Source organism: Patella vulgata, chromosome 3, assembly GCF_932274485.2.
Source record: "Patella vulgata chromosome 3, xgPatVulg1.2, whole genome shotgun sequence".
NCBI lineage: Eukaryota > Metazoa > Mollusca > Gastropoda > Patellidae > Patella > Patella vulgata.
The window spans coordinates 40,635,172-40,655,061 of NC_065881.2; the positions used below are offsets into that span (position 1 = coordinate 40,635,172).

General features: G+C 34.9%; 1 protein-coding gene across 3 annotated transcripts in view; it reads left to right on the forward strand.

Annotated features, from left to right (window-relative positions):
* Positions 1 to 19,890, forward strand: part of LOC126815235 (paired amphipathic helix protein Sin3b) — a 44,001-nt gene that overhangs the window by 5,730 nt on the left and 18,381 nt on the right. The window contains exons 4-14 of one of the 3 annotated variants that reach the window (XM_050540795.2): positions 1,160 to 1,280; positions 2,306 to 2,395; positions 2,551 to 2,708; positions 5,446 to 5,641; positions 5,858 to 6,148; positions 6,577 to 6,663; positions 7,324 to 7,506; positions 8,098 to 8,232; positions 16,861 to 16,947; positions 17,412 to 17,530; positions 17,872 to 18,002. In XM_050540795.2, the coding sequence (XP_050396752.2) occupies positions 1,160 to 1,280; positions 2,306 to 2,395; positions 2,551 to 2,708; positions 5,446 to 5,641; positions 5,858 to 6,148; positions 6,577 to 6,663; positions 7,324 to 7,506; positions 8,098 to 8,232; positions 16,861 to 16,947; positions 17,412 to 17,530; positions 17,872 to 18,002 (1,598 nt within the window). The remainder of the gene's footprint in view (positions 1 to 1,159; positions 1,281 to 2,305; positions 2,396 to 2,550; positions 2,709 to 5,445; positions 5,642 to 5,857; positions 6,149 to 6,576; positions 6,664 to 7,323; positions 7,507 to 8,097; positions 8,233 to 16,860; positions 16,948 to 17,411; positions 17,531 to 17,871; positions 18,003 to 19,890) is intronic. The other 2 variants (XM_056099541.1, XM_056099542.1) reach the window with 2 other exon arrangements.

Here is a 19,890-nt window from a genome sequence, read left to right on the forward strand (position 1 = left end):
AGTCAATGTTACAATATTACGCATTAAAACGACCGAAAGATCGAGTCTGGAGACTATAAAACACAGTTACGCCCCTTTTGTGTGGCACTGCGTTGTTTACATTCGCTTCACTACAAGTTTTCTTTACTTACGCAGCAAATAAATAAAACGCACATTAATGACAACTAATACTAGTAAACCCAAAATAAGGATAGATTCCTTTTTCCTTCCTACGACTACTGTTAGTCCAGAATCTACTTCCGTGAGTGAGCGTGTCATCTCGGACGCAAGTCCTTCGTTGGCTTCATCAACATGTGGACAAAAATTAGACCTTTAACCGAGACCGTCGAGCTAACCCTCAATGACCTCATGCTTATAAAAATGGATGGAACGGACATAAATTTCAAATCAGCGGTGTCTTAAAAAGAATCGTCGTGTCTTTTCTGTTATGACGATGAAGTAAATTAAATCATGTGACTGTGAAGTACGTCCTATAAACATTTTTTTGTTATCTGCATTCATTCTCTCAATAATGTGAACTTTTGCATGAACAAGGAGATAAAATAATATTCTTGTGTACTATATATAGAGGATATTTGTCGTTTTAGAGTGAATAACATATTTTATTTCATCGAGAAGCAAGAAAACTTATATTTTCACGAATGCGTAGCATGAGTGAAAACATAAACGTTTTCTTGCTTAGAGATGAAATAAAATATGTTATTCACGACAAAACGACAAATGTTCTATTTATTTTATGATTTTACAATCATTTTAGTTAAAAACAACTAGCCAGTGGAATAACACTTTTATTTCACTGATAAAACGCGATATTCCACTACTGATCATAAAATAAAAGTACATATTAAACATTTATTTTGTCCGCGATATCACCTCGGTGGAAGCGGACGTAAAATACAACAAACACACACACACATTTATTTTCATTTTTAATTAACAAACATATGAATAAAAATGATATAAAATATTTGGCTAAAACTTTCTGAATTGGCTAATAAAATTTTGAATTGGCTAAAAATTTGGCTAAAGGTTTTAAGAGTCTAGGGCGGTCACTGTTAAACTATTGTGAACTAGTAGATTTGTTTTTGATATGTTCTCAGTAGCACTGACATGGGTATGGAATAATCAATTTGAAAATTTTTTATTATTAATATTACAGAGTTAGTCAAGGAGGTCATCATCCTCCCCCTGTACATCATCCATTAACTGGTGTACCGGCCCCGTCGCAACCTCATCCCCCACAACCTGCTGTACAACCTCCACAGATGCCATCACAACAGGTTAACATATCTTATATCATCATATAGTCTTAAATATTGCATATTCTATATCAACATTTTGGGATTTCTATACGCCCACATTTTCATGTGGACATATTATGCCGTCCGGATGTCCGTCCGTCCGTCCACAGTTTGTTTGTGGTCCCTCTAGAGGTCACAATTATTATCCGATTTAAAAAAAACGTGAAATATATCACCGTTGCATACGAAGATCTTAGTTCCGTTGGATAATCTCGCATATCCGAACGTAACTTCCTGGATTATGGTCCCTGATTGTTCGAAAAATCAAATTTTTAGCTTGCGGATTCTCTAGAGGTCACAATTTTTTTTCCGATTTTAAAAACCGTTTAAATATATCACCATTCCACCATAATGGAGGTTGAATTTGAATTTCTGGAAAATTGAAATGAAAATGAAACTGTCCTACAAAATGGCCTTTCTTTGTACGCAAATTGTGTAAAAGTATGTAATAAGAAGGTTGTGGACCCTCTAGAGGTCACAATTTTTATCCGATTTTGATGAAACTTAAAACATATCTTTATATCCCAAAGATCTCAGTTCCTTTTGATATTTGCACATTTCAAATCATAACTTTCTGGATTATTGCCCCTGATTGTACAAAAAATCGCTTTTGTTTTTAGCCTGTTCTCTATCCATCTCTTGCAAAATGTGGGCGTATCCTGCCTGGCAGCCGCTGGTTTTTAAAAATAATGGTATATGGATAATTCCAGTCCAGCACAGAATAATGTTTTCTGATTATTCTAAAATGGTTCCTTTTAACTGTCAAGTTAAAACTTTATATTATTTGATTTGCATGACGACAGAAACTGTTGTTATTGCAAATTAAACCAAGTAATGAATTTGTTGTTCTATTGTTATTGATTACCTTAATTAGGATCGAGAACATGTATGTATGTGAGGTATTTGTTGTGTGAATTCAAATTTTTTATGTATATTAAATTTTAATAAAATTTCAGTAATTGCATAAAATTCTTGATTAACATAATAAAATTCTTTACATTTAGATGCCACCGATAAGTATTCCAGAAGGCAGAAATGCATTTGAAAACACCAGTCAACATGCTTTACAAAGAATATTTCCTATGGATGCTGAGGTAAGTTCTTGGTACTTCATTTGGTTTGTTTTTTTCCTATTTTTGATAAAAATCTCAACACATAAAATTCTAACCAAAAGACTCTTATTCTTAATAATTGTTCAAATGTAGATTGTAGATATGATTGCATGCTATGTCGTGGATATTAATTTCAGTCCCATAATGCTCAGGTGCAGGGTCAGCAGCAACAGTTTCAAAGGTTAAAGGTTGAAGATGCTCTTTCGTACTTAGATCAAGTTAAACTACAGTTTGGTAATCATCCGCAAGTTTATAACGACTTTCTCGACATAATGAAGGAGTTTAAATCTCAAACGTAAGTATAATTGCGGCTTTTCCTCAATAATCTTTGTCGATGGGCAAGTCAAAATGTAAATTGATGGAGACTAGTAATAATAAGGCTTCGACCTTTGTTTTCTCAAACAATTATGAAAGCGCAGATATGTACTGTAGGTACTATTTTTGGGATCGTATATTGTTGTCAAGTTCGTCCGTCTTCCACAATTTCTTGTGCACACTCTCTACAGATTACATTTATCATCTGATTGTTTTGAAATTGATATATATGTTATTTACCTTAGTAAGATGAAGATGTCTATTTTATTTCAATAATTTCCGTTAATTTCTTCTGGAGCTATGGCTATTGTTTCACTTTGTTGCACCTTGTGAAACCTCTAACAACCAAAGTCATCATCTTATCTGTATGAAATTTATATGCATCATTTAAATTAGTGAAACAAAGGTGATTATTGAATTTCAGCAATTTCATTTAATTATTCTAGAGTTATGGCCCTTGTTTAACGACAGAAGATATCATCCGATCTGTATGAAATTTATATAAACATTTAGTGAAACGAAGAACCCTATTGAATTTCAGCAATTGCAGTTAATTTCTTCTGGAATTATGGCCCTTGTTTCACTGTGTTGCACCTTGTGAAAGCTCTAATGACAAAAGTTATCATCCTATCTGTATGAAATTTATATGCATCATTTAAATTAGTGAAAGGAAAGATTCTATTGAATTTCAGCAATGCTTCACTTTGTTGAGGGAACCTTGTGAACCCTCAAATGACGAAAATTAGGTATGAATAAATATGCGACAAACTTTGTCGACCGCTTTGACGATTAACCTGCTGTGGGTGTGTGGTTTGTTGCCTGGTACCCTGTCTTTAAATAAACAAGACAGTGGCTAAACAAAAGTAGTTAGAAATTAATGGAGATAACCGTCTTGATTTAGGTCAAAGTAAAGTATTCAATTCAGTTGATGTTATGGTACAAAGCTATATTACATGATTTTTGTCCCCCGCCTTTCGAAGAAAGCAGGGGACTATTAAAATGGGTTCGTCCGTCTGTCTGTCCGTCCGTCTGTCTGTCCGTCTGTCCGTCTGTCTGTCCGTCTGTCCGTCCGTCCGTCTGTCTGTCCGTCACACTTTTTGGGACACAATAACTCTCTTCCTAATTGAGCTAGAATGTTCAAACTTGGTGTATGTGTTTATTAGGTCAATGCCTTGATGGAGTTCGAAGATGAGCATTTTCCGCTTAGGGTAAGCAGAGATAAGCAATTTGATTGGTTGATGCTTTGGGGCACGATAACTCTCTTCCTAATTGGGCTAGAATGTTCAAACTTGGTGTATGTGTTGATTAGGTCAATGCCTTGATGGAGTTCGAAGATGAGCATTTTCCGCTTAGGGTAAGCAGAGATAAGCAATTTGATTGGTTGATGCTTTGGGACACGATAACTTTTAATTGAGCTAGAATGTTCAAACTTGGTGTATGTGTTTATTAGGTCAATGCCTTGATGGAGTTCAAAGATGAGCATTTTCCGCTTAGGGTAAGCAGAGATAAGCAATTTGATTGGTTGATACTTTGGGGCACGATAACTCTCTTCCTAATTGAGCTAGAATGTTCAAACTTGGTGTATGTGTTGATTAGGTCAATGCCTTGATGGAGTTCGAAGATGAGCATTTTCCGCTTAGGGTAAGCAGAGATAAGCAATTTGATTGGTTGATGCTTTGGGACACGATAACTTTAGTTCTAATTAAGTGAGATTGATGAAACTTGGTGTATAGATTTATTATATGAATACCTTAACTAAGTTCGATAATGAACATTTTTTGCTGAGGGTAAGCAGAGTGATAAGCAATTTGATTGGTAGAAACTTTGGAACACAATAACTCTCCTTCTAATTGAGGTAGAATGTTCAAACTTGGCATAGGTGTCTATTAGGTGAATGTTTAAACTTGATGTATATGTAGATGTTCATTAGGTGAATGTCTTGACTGAGTTCAATAATTAACATTTCGAGCTGAAGCTAAGCAGAGCTAATCGATTTCATTTGTCGATGGTTTGGGACAAGATAATCTTGATTCTATCTGATAGAGAGTGATGAAACTTAGTGAAAAAAATAAATGTGCGATTAATTAATATGTGTCATCTATTTATTTTGCAATTTCGGCGGGGGACATCAGCCTCACTGTTGGCTTGTTTTTTCCAATATTAATGTTTGTTTACTGAATTAAGTTTTGTTTTTGTCTCTCTGTATGAACACAAATATAATGGTTATATCTTAATATTGCCTGTGTGCCATTTGTAGATAAGCAGTTATCTATTTTTTTCTGGCTGGTTGCTGATCTACCCGCCTAAACATACATTATGCAAGAGCTAAATCTGCCTTTCTTTAGGTCTGAAATATTATAAGTTATTAATTAGACATTAATTAACTTATCCAGGCCATAATCAACTCATGATGGCATCGGATTTCTCCGATATTAAATAGATTAGAACAGTTCAGCGATATTTTGATTTAAGCTAAAAATGGAGGAGACATAGCTTCGACACAACCAGTACGGTGGTTGAAATTATTGCACACATCCTGTCAAACCTTCAAAGGCTAATATCTTCACTCGCAATAGAGTAATTTGAATGAAATTTTCAAATTATTCATTTTACATTATCTATTTTCGAACTATTATAACAAGAATGGCTAGCTCTTTATCTAAATCTAACAAAATGTATCTTTAAGCTTATATAATATTTTATTTTGTTATTTTCAGTATTGATACTCCCGGGGTAATAAATCGTGTATCTAACTTATTTAAAGGCCATCCTGATCTAATAGTAGGATTTAATACATTTCTACCACCTGGTTATAAGATTGAAGTACAATCAGAAATGATTAATGTACATCAACCAGGACAACAAGTTGTATCTATATCACAGAGTAATGTCCTCCAATTAGCCTCTGCTACAGTAAGTTTGCTTTTTTTTTTCACATAAAATCATGTTAATTTACAATACATGTATCTTAATTCAGACAGATTCTTATTAAATTTAGATTATTTATTTGATATACTTCTTACTACCTTTTATTCAGCATCCCAAAAAGAGCATATTTTTTATTACAGAGTGAATAAATTGTCATGTATTTTTTTGTGAACTTTAGCTGTATAAGCTTATTTATTTCAGCCAATGCTTCATCAGCAGAATAATGCTAGTCAGAGTCAAAATAACTCATCTGCTGCTTCTCATCATTCATATCATCAATCACCTCGTCACAATCCTGAACCTACACCCCCATCTTCACAACAACAGCAACAGCAGCAGCAGCAGCAACAACAGCAGCAGCAACAACAGCAACAACAACAACAACAGCAACAACAGCAACAACAACAACACAATAATAATAACAATCAACAGCAACAAGCTGGTCAACCCGTTGAATTTAATCACGCAATCAACTATGTCAATAAAATCAAGGTCAGTAATAAAATAAAAGATACATAATAGAGACAGCAGGGTTTCCTTACTCTTTCTATAAAACCTGATACCACTTCTCATTTGAGGTGTTCATGTAGCTTACATATAAATCTTAACTGACACTGTTCATTTTCATATATTTGTTGAAAATTTTTACTTTTGTTGAAATGATTGAATTTATTATTTGAATAATTTAATTTATTATTTGAATAATTTAATTTATTATTTGAATAATTTAATTTATTATTTGAATAATGTAATTTATTATTTGAATAATGTAATTTATTATTTGAATAATTTAATTTATTATTTGAATAATTTCATTTTTTATTTGAATAATTTAATTACTTTGAAATGATTTACTTAATTTGGATACAACACATTATGGGTTTTAAAAGAGATCTGCACTTGTAATTTGATTATTTTAGAATCGATTTCAAGGTCAACCAGAAATCTACAAACAGTTTTTAGAGATTCTGCATACGTATCAAAAAGAACAGAGAAATTTAAAGGAGGTAAAACAACTGTTTTTTTTTATTGTCATATTTCTTCCATCATGGTGTGTCACTTGGACAAGAATCCTTGTTAACAAATTTTATAGAGAAAAGGGGGAAATAAAGATGCAATACATCATTAAAATATATTTTTTATCGTTTGAACTGCAGATCAACTTAACTCCGCTGTTCTATTTATACTCTAGGGTCGTCTGTTCAACCTCATGGGTTTTCTCCGGGTCCTCCAGTTGTTTCCTCCCACTGCTAAAGACCCCTTCGCGCAAGTGAATTATTGAAATAAAATTAAACCATATGTTAGTCCCGAAATGACCTAGTTTGTGTCGAGTGGACGTTAATCCCCATTTCTCTCTCTCTCTCTCTATTCATACTCTCCCTTTGAATTAGTTGGCAACCAAATTAATGTTTGTTTATACTGTGGTTAGTTATGTAGTAACTCAGTAAACATAAATTGTTAAGATCTTCAAACTAATATGTAAGTATATTTAATATTTAACATGTTAAATGGCTGATTAGTTACAACAAATTATTTATTGCCCCATTAAATTGTAACAAAATATTGTTAGTTAGTCTTACTATACTTCAAATGAAATATGCACTAATTTGACAGTATATTGTTTATTATTTAATATTGATAATACTATTAATATTTGGTGTTTCTAGGGTTTAGTTTCATCAACGTATAAACCTTTAACAGAAGCAGAGGTCTACTCTCAAGTAGCTAAATTATTTCAAAATCAAGAAGATTTATTGGCAGAATTCGGTCAGTTCTTACCCGATGCCAATGGTTCATCATCGTTTGTTAATTCTTATGCTAGTATATTTACTCATGCTGTGGTAAGTCATGTAAGTAATTTTATTTTTTTTGTCTGATTTAATGTACATATACTCAAAACGATATCTATTTTAGTGAAATACATAATGCAAGACTATATTTGATTTGGCTGTAGAAATGATGATTAATATAATCAGCAGTAATTATTGATATATTTAGTTATTAATTAGAAACATTGATCTGGTCTAATCCTTAAGTTTATTAATTATTTAAACAGAAACAAAGCATTCTAGAATGACTTGAAACTAAAGTTAGAATAACTATGTAATGGTATTATTTTGTAAACGTTATTGCTTTTTCCCTTTTTTTAGTAAATGTGAACTTCAAAGGTTATCAACCTAATGGTTTAGATTTCAATGACACTTCTCCAATGAAAAAAAATATATATTTGGGGGGCAATTGTCTTAAACCCATTACATGATAGACATTTTGTATTATACAAGTTTAACAATCATTACATCATGTAATTCCACAAGTTAATGTACTATAAAAGAGTTAGTATTAACTGTCGTGTTATAATGCCTGATTTGAATAGAGATGCAGTCCTACCTACACAAGTGTACAAAGGAATAGCTACATTTTGTCTTATTTCTCCCTCACAGAATGATTCATCAGCACTGGGTGTAAGGAATGACCATTCTTCAACAGTTAAAAAACCTGGTTTTAATAACAAGAATCAGTCAAATAAAAGTAGTCAATTAAAACGTCCCATGCCTGGTTCACAGATACCTGCTAAGGTAGGAAATTTTGATCATCTTACAGTGTGTTTGTTGAAACAAAATATTACTATTTTATGTTAAATTTTACAATCCCCTTCTGTTGCCATCTCTTGGTTTAGGTCTCCAGTGTTAAATAAGCCCAGAAAAAAATGTTGTGTTTCCCCTTCCTACCTACCCTAATTTTACCCCACCAATTTCGAGAGACTGTCAGTTATACCCGTTTGTAGCCGTTGATTTAGCTGGTTTCAGTTTACCAAAAGAGGGAACTTTTTTAGCAACCAAATTCTTGTAAAACAAAAAACTTTGTGTTAGTGTTACTGCACATCATTCAATTGATATGGTACATGTACTAGATGTTAAGAACCTATAATAATACTGATAATAAATACCTTTTGTGGGGAAATAAAACATTCCTTTTGTTATGAATGTGGACGTATATTGCCGTCGCCCCTGTCTGTGTGTGTAGCCTACAGGCCACAATTCTTAAGTGATCATCTTGAAACTTTACATACTTTATACCCAAAGGATGATCCTTATTGTTTTTGGTGCATGCCCGACCCCCAGGAGAAGAGCCACGCCCATTTCTTGTATTTGTTTGTTTGTCATCTGCAGGTCGCATTTCTTAACGTATCATCTTGAAACTTTGCATACTTATTCTTTGTATCCTAAGGAACATCCCTATCGTTTGGGGTGCATGCCCAACCCCCAATAGCAGAGCCACACCTATTTTCTTTTTGTGTGTCGTCTGCAGGCCACAATTCGTAATCAATCGTCTTGAAAAATTCTCATATGAATTCCTTATACCCTAAGGATGATCCCTATTGTTTTTGGTGCATGCCCGACCCCCAGTGGCTGAGCCATACCCATTCTTGTATTTATTTGTTTGCCATCTACAGACTATGGAGCGGAATTTCCCTCAAAATTCTAACTCCTAACCTAGTAATGCGTATGCTAATATGCTTACTTCTACGCATGTAACTTCTTACTAACACATTTTAAATTGGCTATTTACACATGTAAAAGTTCTAATTTATATAACTTATTTTTTAAATATTGCAGTTAGAATTTGTATTTTGTTTTATTTGCATTATTACATTTAATTTATTGTAGTCAGTTTAGCTTCGTTAACATTTTGACATTTTACAAATGTATCGCGGTAAAGGCATCATAATTCTAAAACTCATTTTGATAACAGACGGGGCTGTGTACAAATGTATTTTGGCTCATTGGAAACATGTAAAATCGCGTCCTTTCCACAACCCGACAGAGATGACGAAATTTTTCTGTCAAAAATAATAAAATATTTTACGTACAAAAGCAAACTATTCTAGATATTTTTTTATACGCCCACATTTTCATGTCCGTCCGTCCATCCACAATTATTTGTTGACACTCTACAGGTCACAGTTTTTATCCGATTTCAACGAAACTTGAAATATAGGTTTATCTCCCTTAGATCTCGGTCCCTTTCGATATTGGCATGTATCAGACCGTAACTTCATGGATTATGGCCCCTGATTGTACGAAAAATCACGTTTTTAGCTTGCAGACCCTATAGAGATCACATTTTATCCGATTTTGTTGAAACTTGAAATGTAAGTTTATAACCCAAAGATCTTAGTTCCTGTCGATATTCGCACATACAAAGTTTTAGCTTGTGGACCCCTATAGCGGTGATAATTTTTATCCAATTTCAAAAAACGTTTTTAAATATAGCACGGTTACACCCTAAGGATAGTTTAGTTTGAATTTCGTAAAAATCGGGACCAAAACTGACAGACAAAATGGCCGCCCCTCAAATAGCGTAAAAATATGGTATGTCAATGTTGTAGACCCGCTAGAGGTCACAATTTTCTTCTGATTTTGATGAAACTTGAAATGTAAGTTTATAACCCAAAGATCTTGGTTCCTTTCGATATTCGCGCATATCGGATAGTATCTTCCTGAATTATGGCCCCTGATTGTACGTAAAATCTTAAACCCCATTTCATTTCATTTGTACGTAAAATTGTGGATGTCACAATTATTATTCGATTTAAAAAACGTCCAAATATATCACCGTTACACTGTAATTTTGGTTGAGTTCGAATTTCGTGAAAATTGGACCAAAATTGCCAGACAAAGTGGACTCCTCTCATACACAATTAGTGTAAACATCTGGTATATCAAAATTGTGGACCATCTAGAGGTCACAATTTTGATCTGATTTTGATGAAACTTGAAATGCATGTTTATAACCCAAAGATCTTGGTTCCTTTTGATATTCGGGCATATCAGATGGTAACTTCCTGAATTATGGCCCCTGATTGTATGAAAAATCATGTTTTTGGCTTGTGGCTAGAGGTCACAATTGTTATCCAATTTAAGAAAAACGTTCGAATATATCACTGTTACATCATAATGTTTATTGAGTTCGAATTTTGTGAAAATCGGGCGAAAACTGCCGGACAAAATGGACGCCCCTCGTACGCAAATAGTGTATAGCATCTGGTATATCAAGCTCGTGGACCCTTTAGAGGTCACAATTTTGATCTGATTTTGATGAGAGTTGAAATACCTGTTTATAACCCAAAGATCTTGGTTCCTTTCGATATTCGGGCATATCGGATCGTAACTTCCGATATTATGGCCCTTGAATGTACAAAAAATCACGTTTTTAGCTTGCCGTCCATGTAGAGGTCACAATTTTTATCCGATTTATTAAAAAAAACATGGGAATATATCACCATTACACACTAAGATCTTGGTTCCTTTCCGATTTTAAAAACCGTTTAAATATTTAACCATTCCACCATAATGAAGGTTGAATTTGAATTTCAGGAAAATCGAAATGAAACTGCCCGACAAAATTGTACGCAAATTGTGTAAAAGTATGCAATACGAAGGTTGTGGACCCTCTAGAGGTCACAATTTTTATCCGATTCTGATGAAACTTAAAACATATCTTTATATCTTTTGATATTTGCGCAATTCAGACCATAACTTTCTGGATTATTGCCCCAGATTGTACAAAAAATCCTGTTTGTTTTTAGCTTGTTCTCTATCCATCTCTTGCAAAATATGGGCGTATCCTGCCTGGCAGCCGCTGCTTTTCATAAATAAATAGGCTATTTTATTGTGCATTTTCACAAATAATGCACTATCGATTGTTTTGACCTATTTGGTTTTTAAAAGAATAATATATAGCAAGAACTCCTCACGTCATGCATGAAAGTGAATAAATGAATATAAATCGGTAATGCTTAGTTTAGCTTATCTCTTTCCCTCAAAATTATGAAATATTTTACGCACACAAGTAAAGTATTTTTGATATCATTGAAGTAATCTATATCGACGCAGGCTTCCAAATCATCAGGAACTGCGGTGTCTCGGCGAGTAACTAAAATTCCAATATTATGCTCCAGTTGAGGGGTTCCGGGATAATTGTCACCACCTCTCCCCTCTTATATTTTAATGTTTCAGTGCCTATAAATTTGGAATCAATAAATTTATACCAATGATACTTGACAGGACTGCAAAGGTACATAACCTTAATATTGATTAGTCAACATCGGGTAGTATAGACAAATATTATGCTTTCAAGATTTTGCATCCACCCATATTTTCATGGGCACGTATTATGCCATCAGCCCTGTCCGTACGTGTGTCTACAGGTCACAATTAAACTATATGTTGATATCCCCAAAACCTCGAATTGGTTCGATTTTGGCACTTATCTCACAAAAATTTTGGATTATACATGTAGCTCCTGATCGTACGCAATTCGCACACATAGCTTCTGGATCCTCTAGAGGTCTCAATTTTTATTCAATTTCTTTTAAAACTTAAAATGTATGTTTATTTCCGACAGATCTCGAATAGGTTCATTTTTGGCACATATCGGGCCATAATTTCCTGGATTTTTTCTCCTGGTTGAACGAAAATCGCGTACATAGCTTTTGTGCCCCGAAGAGATCATAATTTTGATTAGCAATATGTTTAATACACAACTATCACTGATGAATTTGATTTTGATTTTGGAGTAAATCCCGTTAAAATTGCCTCGTCCCTTTACACAAATACATGTAGTGACAAGCATGTTATACATATACCAATGGTTAGATGACACTTAAAATATGCGTTGAAGGTCGACGGATCTGGTATGAGCATTTAGTTTGGACTGCAGAATCATGGGTTATCGACCCTGTCATTTACGTAAGAAGAGAAGTATGCACAAAGTTTCTGGCCCAATTTTAAAATATATGTTCGGAATCGAAATATCCTGGATTGTTTTGAATTTGGTGAGCATCGGACCTTCCGCTCAAATGTTATCCCCCCCGTTTCCGAAAACATCGTGAACGCGATACAGGCTATAATATTTAACTGATTTTTTTTCTAAGCCAAAAACTCCATCAATATTCAACCTTCTGTAACCTCCCTTTAACAGATTTAATTCTTGTTCGATGTAAATCATTGGGAGAATGGGCCCTGTCGGTTTATCCTGTACACCTGCATTCCCTGACCTTCTGTCCGGCGGGGATCACGTGGCTAAGTGGTAAGACGCTGGCTCGCTAGCCTGGAGGTTGGGTGTTCGATCCCTGCATTGACCGAGAAAGTTCATCCAGATTTTCCGGCGTGGTTCCCCCTTGTCAGAGATGCAGGACGGAGGCCCTGACAAGGACAGCTATCTAGTCCTTCGGATGATACAGAAAACCGAGGTCCCATGTTTACATTGGAATGCACGTAAAAGATCCCTTGGCAGTTGGAATTCGGTATAAGAGTAGGCGATAGTGCCGCTGCCCGGGCAAAATTTCCCTCATAGCACACTGTATGGCGTATGCCCGTCTTCATTAGCCCAGCATAGGAGCAGAACAGTAGGACGTTAAACCCCATTTCATTTCATTTCCTTCTGTTCGGAAGTTATCCCCCTTTTCCAAAATCTTGTAGACCTAGGGGCTTTATGTTTACATCTAAGGTATCATTTTCCTTTTCTCAATCCAATTTCAAGTGAAATAAAATATTGTTTATAAACCAAAACAAACACAAAAAAAACTTTGCTCTACTGGTGTATTTCCAGATTACTTAAATAATATCAGAATAATTTACTTTTGCACGTAAAATACTTTATTTTTCTTTAGAGAAAAAAACATAGCCTAAATGTGGACGTATATTGCCGTCGCCCCCGTCCGTCCGTCCATCGTCCACAAATATTTGTGAACGCTCTAACGCCAAAAGTTATCATCCAGTTGTTTTAAAATTGATATATGTTGTTTGCATTAGAGAGATGAAGAAGCGTTTTTAATTTCAATAATTTCCGTTTATTAGGTCGAGAGTTATGGCCCTTGTTTCACTTGGTTGAACGTTGTGAACGCTCTAATGCCAAAAGTTAACATCTGATCTTTGAGAAATTTATATGCAATATTTAGATTAGGGAAACAAAGAAGCCTATTAAATTCCAGCAATTTCTGCTTATTACTTCTAGAGTTATGGCCCTTGTTGCACTTTGTTTAACCTAACCGTGTGAACACTCTTAACACCAAAAGTTATCATCCTATCTTTCTGAAATTTATATGCATTATTTAAATCAGTGAAACGAAGAAGCCTATTGAATTTCAGCAAGTTCCGTTTATTATGTCTAGAGTTATGGCCCTTGTTTCACTTTATTGAACCTTGTGAACGCTCTAACGCTAAAAGTTATCATCCGATCTTTCTGAAATTAATATGCATTATTTACATTAGTGAAACGAAGAAGCCTATTGAATTTCAGCAATTTCTGTTTATTACGTCTAGAGTTATGGCCCTTATTTCACTTTATTGAACCTTGTGAACGCTCTTACATCAAAAGTTATCTGCCGATCTGTATGAAATTTGCATGCGTCATTTAAATTAGTAAAGAGAAAAATCCTATTGAATTTCAGCAATTTCAGTTTATTACTTCTAGAGTTATGGCCCTTGTTTCACTTTGTTCAACCTTGTTAATGCTCGATTGATGAAAGTTATCATGCGATACATATGAAATTTATATGCGTCATTTAAATTTGTGAAACAGGTCTATTGAATTTCAGCAATTTATGTCAATAAGTTATGGCGGTTGTGAACCTTGTGAATGTTTGAATGACAAAATTGATCATCTGATCAGTATGAAATTTATATGCATGATTTAAATTATACTATTCAAAAAAAGTAGGGGATATTTGATTTTTAAGTGTTATTAAAGTCACCTAATGAAACTGACGAAGAAACAAATGCAGTCGATTCCGAATCGTCTGGCCACTCACTCTCACACCAGTGTCTGTTTGAAGACGAGCGCTGATCTGATTTGCTGTGATGACACGATTTCTCAAGGCCAAGGTACGGATAAATCGATCCTGGGCTTGAGTTGTCGCCCTTGGTCGACCTGAGCGTGGTCTGTCCTGTACAGATTGTGTATCACGGTATCTGGACCATAGCCTGCTTATGACAGACTGAGAAACATTCATCGTCCGCGCCACAACCGCCTGTGTTGTGCCGATCTGTAGCATGCCAAGGGCACGTAACCTTTCATTTTGGGTAAGCCGACGCATATCAAAATTTGTTTTCTGGTCACTAAAACAATTAAACTGATGTTTCCACCCTGGAATTCAATGCCACAATGACTGTAACATTCAAAGTCAGAGTCGTGCAAATCTTGGGTTGGACCCCCATGATGATCCCAAGCATCACCTGCATTCCATGCGGTAGCTATTGGTGCGTTTGGGCGTCACATGTAACTGGAAATGTTTCTTCTGTTAGGTTCTATAGTGACTTTTTTCGTAGTCATTTGCATATTTTAGTATTATGCCCCCAAAATCAAATATCCCCTACTTTTTTTGAATAGTATAGTAAAACAAAAAAGCCTGTCAAATTTCAACAATTTCTATAGATTACTTCCAGAGTTGAGACCCTTGTTTCAGTATGTAGTCAAATTTCAACAATTTCTGTAGATTACTTCCAGAGTTGAGATCCTTGTTTCAGTTTGTAGAACCTTGTGAACCCTCAATCGGCAAAAATTATAATCTGATCTGTATGGAACTGTCTTGTAAAGGCCCCCAATTACCTACAATGCGACAACCCTTGACGACCTCTCAGACGATTTAGCTGCTGTGGGCGTATGTTTCGTTGCCTGGCAACCAATTTTTTGAGATTGGAATAAGAAACAGGAAATGATAATTCAGATATAAAATTACAGCAAAATTAGTAAGATCAATTCAATACAAGCGTTTGCCCAATGCTCAAAAGAGACCCCCTACCTCATAAGACAAAACCGATGATTTTGACATTAAACATACATTATGCAAGAGCTAAATCTGCCTATTGCAGGTCTTTCTTTAGGCCTGAAATGTTATCTAAATTATTAATTAGACATTAATTAACTTATCCAGACCATAATCAATGTCGATGTCGTCGCTATCCTGCGATCTTTAGTGGATTGTGAGCCGATTTACTGCATAACTTTCCTTCACGATTTAATGATTAAATGGATAATCGAGACTATGCTGTTTATTGTACTGACTTTAATAATGATGATCAAGACTACATGTAGGTGGAAATTCAATCGCTTTGTTCTTGGTTCATAGTGGATCAATTTGAATGAAATTTTCAGCAAATTGCCTTTACATTATCTTGTTTTTAACTATTCGTTATCGAATCTCCAATAATGTATCTTTAACAGATCCTTTGGAAACTTTGCATACCTACATGTATTCCTTATACCCTAAGGATAACCCCTATTGTTTTTGGGGGGTTGGATGGCTGAATTGTTAGCACGCTTGTGCTGTATCATATGATCTGTCATTGAGTCAACTGGCAGAGTTTCGATTCCCCGGTTGTACGTGACAAGGAGTAGAGTCGCCTGTCCAACCCCATGGGTTTTCTCTGGGTCCTCCGGTTTAATTCCGCTGCTAAAGACCCCTACGCGCAAGCGAATGATTGAAATAAAATTGAACTATGTGTTAGTCCCGAAATGACCTAGTTTGTGTTGAGTGGACGTTAAACCCCATTTCTCTCTCCCTTTTTGGTGATTGCCCAACCCCCTTGCTCAACCCCCAGGGCTAGAGCAACACCCATTTTTTTTCTTTGTGTCTCTGTGCGTTGCCTACAGGCCACGATTCTTAACGGATCAACTTGGTACTTGGCATATGTATTCCTTATAGCCTAAGAGTGTCAACTATTGATTTTGGTGAATGTTCGTCCCCCCAACCCCACCCCCCCCCCCCCCCCCCCCCCCCGGGACAGAGCTACGCCCAATTTTTGCCTTTAGTGCCCGAAGGCCACAGTTCTGAATGGATTATCTTGGAACATGGTATATTCCTTATACCCTAAGTACTGCAGCTGCAATTCTGAATGGATCATCTTGTTACTTTCAATATTTATTCCTTATACCGTAAAGACAGCATGCCCCGACCCCCTGGGTCAGTATCACACCCACTTTTTTGTTAACAATTTGTAAATTTGGCAAAACATACCCAAACCCTAGCCTTCTTTGCCTCTTGTCATATTACAGCCATTTCATATCTCATTCTCTTCATTTTAAAAAGTACCATATCAATCAAAGCAGGAATGTGGACGTATATTGCAGCGTTAGCGATCATCTTGTTTGGCTTACTGTGATTGAAACTAAATAATTTCTATGTTTATATATTTATACAGAAACCTAAAACAAGTAGTTTAAAAGATGTGTCATTAGCAGAAGCTGGTAAATATGGTACGCTGAATGAATATGCATTTTTTGACAAAGTAAGTAGCTTATTATGATTATAGACTGTACATGTGAAAAATATTGTGACACACTAACTTTTAACTTTTATATGACTTACGTATAGTAAAACTATTATTAGAATAAGAATATCAGAATCCTGAATTGTTTTATAATACAAGTCTTATTCTTGTCAAGGGTGAATATTTTTACTGACAACAAAGATTACCTTGATTATGACATTGTGCATTTTTGTGTTGTGACAAGCATTCTCGTTTTTGGACAAGGAACTGGAGGTGATTCTCTTCAAAAAGCCTAATGCTCCACCAATTCAAGTACAATCGACATGAAATTAGTTCCTCGGACATCAATTGGCAGACTTTGATTTTTTATATGACATCCCATTTCCAAGATGCTTTGTTGCTCCTGTTCCATACAGTACTATCATACTTTTTTTAAAAGATATATTCATGGATAATTGAATTTATTCTATATTTGTTTTCAGGTACGCAAAGCTTTAAAACACCATGAAGTATATGATAACTTTTTACGCTGTCTAGTTCTCTTTAATCAGGAAGTTATCTCACGAAATGAACTAGTCCAACTAGTTCAAAATTTTCTAGGGTAAGATATTCACCGATTTACGTAGAAAAGAAGAACCGATCTATTGTTGCGGTCATATAATTTTTTTCAGAGTAATCCTTAATTCATTGATCAAGTGACTGCTTAGTATTTGAATGATGATTGTCTTTTGAAGCAGAGTATGCTTTCGCATTGTAGAACCCCTGATAACACTTCTCATTTAATGAGTTCACAAATCTAACAAATTTTTGTTGTACCAAGAAACCTATTAGATTAAAATAAAGATCTTTTTACTAGCTTAATTTAGGTTCCCAATGCGTTCTACTAAAAGATTGTAAAAAAAATAATTTCTAAACAAGTTGGTATTCTATATTTTTTATCAGAAAATATCCAGAGTTATTAAAATGGTTTAAAGATTTTCTTGGTTGTAAAGAATCTGGAGGTACAACAGAAGCCATTCCACAACCAGCTACAGCTAAAGAAAGAATCAGTGGTGAATTATTAATGGAAATAGGTAATTATACTTTCATTAGTTTAATTATATTTTTTCCAAAGTTATTGGAATGTATTGTACAATAATGCCCCTGTTTGATATATGTGACCAGCCGTAGCTAAATGAGACACATGGAACAAAATATCAAAAACCAGGTACTGGTATACATTATGGTGTGGGTCCGGGGCTCACACTGGCTTTCAGTTTTTTTCCACTAAATTGGATTATAAATTTTATATAAAAAAATGTTCATATTTTTTTTCCGCCAACTGGAATATTTTATCTCCCAAATATGCGTGATAAAAAAGACAAGAGGTCCATTATAAAACAATTACTTGTATATATACTCTTCAAAAAAAGTAGGGGATATTGAAATGCAAATACCTATGCAGGTTGTCATATGATAAATAGTCATGGACACTTGACATGCTTTGAGAGTATGTTCACAGATGAAGAACTTAGCGCCCAAACATAACAACTGAGCTGCACATGCGACACGCAACAGCCCCTTCAAGGAAGGGTTGATGAAAACTGCTGCTTGATGGTTTATCCTATCCATGTTTGCTTTCCTATCGGTTCTTGCATAAGATTTACTGTTTAGCGTATCTTTGCTTTAGTGTGTTACATTTAATTTGATTGGGAGACATGTTCGTCAACATCAACCGACAACACTGCAAGAATTGGCCGTGGCACTGCAAAGGAGTGGGTCAGATTGCCCCAAAACATGATTGGACGGTTGATTAGGAGCATGCCACGACGAATTGCTGAAGGTCTGAGGATTGGTGGAGCAATTACTCATTATTAAGACAAAAACAAAAACGTCCATTTTCACTTTTGACAGTGTATCTCTTTGCAGTGAAATGGGGGCGTCAGATAAGCCGCCCATATGAACTGTTTATATTCATGTGTAGGCAATTGGCCTGATATTAACATACACTGGTTACCTCTAATAAAAACAGCAGTGCATTTCCGCAGTTTTGTATTGTTTCTGAATATCCCCTACTTTTTTTTAAGAGTATATAATATATAACAACATAAAAATCCGTTTTAGATGATTTACTAAGATCAGATTTTATTTTTTTATGACTTTAGTCTGTTTGCACACCATAGTGCACAATATATTTTCATTATTTACACGTGAAATCTCATGAAAGGATTGCCAATTTTCTATAAATTTATATTTTGTGTGTACAATAGGCCTATTGTCATTTTCATGTATTGTATAGAATGATATAAATTTCAATTTTATTTGTAAGATACGCTTACAGTTCTACTTGTTTACTATGTAGAGCATTTTGCATGTACAATAGACCTATTGTCATTTTCATGTACCATATAGAATGATATAATTTCAATTTTATTTGTAAATGTAAGATATGCTTACTATTTAGCGCATTTTGTATCACTTTGCCCCTTGAGACAATGGTGGGTCTTTATAAAACTGTCTCTTCAATTTTGTCTATAAAGTTATATCACATGTACTAAATGAACGTGGATATAGTTATTCGTAAAAAACAGTGATGTTTTGGTCAAATTATGATCATTGTCAAAATAGTCATCAAATTCTAGCTGTTAATCGACCTAGGGTTGATAGACCAAAAATAGGTAATGTTGCCTGTCTTATTTGTGGGAAATAAAGAGTTTTATTCCTTATATGGCGTGGAAATTCACGTCAAGGTTATTGAAGACCTGCAAAAAGTAGGGGGTATAAATTAGGGTGTAGAGGAGAGCTAGATTAGAGCTCACCCAGAAATTCTTACCAGTCATTACCATTGAGAACGAGGAACCTGAAAAGCCAGTACAACTTAGTAATAAAGTTGTGAAACCAGTATTACTGTAGTGTTATTTACGATCACAAACACAACCAATAAAGAAGTCCGTAGTACTACAATTTTGGGGGCAGTAATAT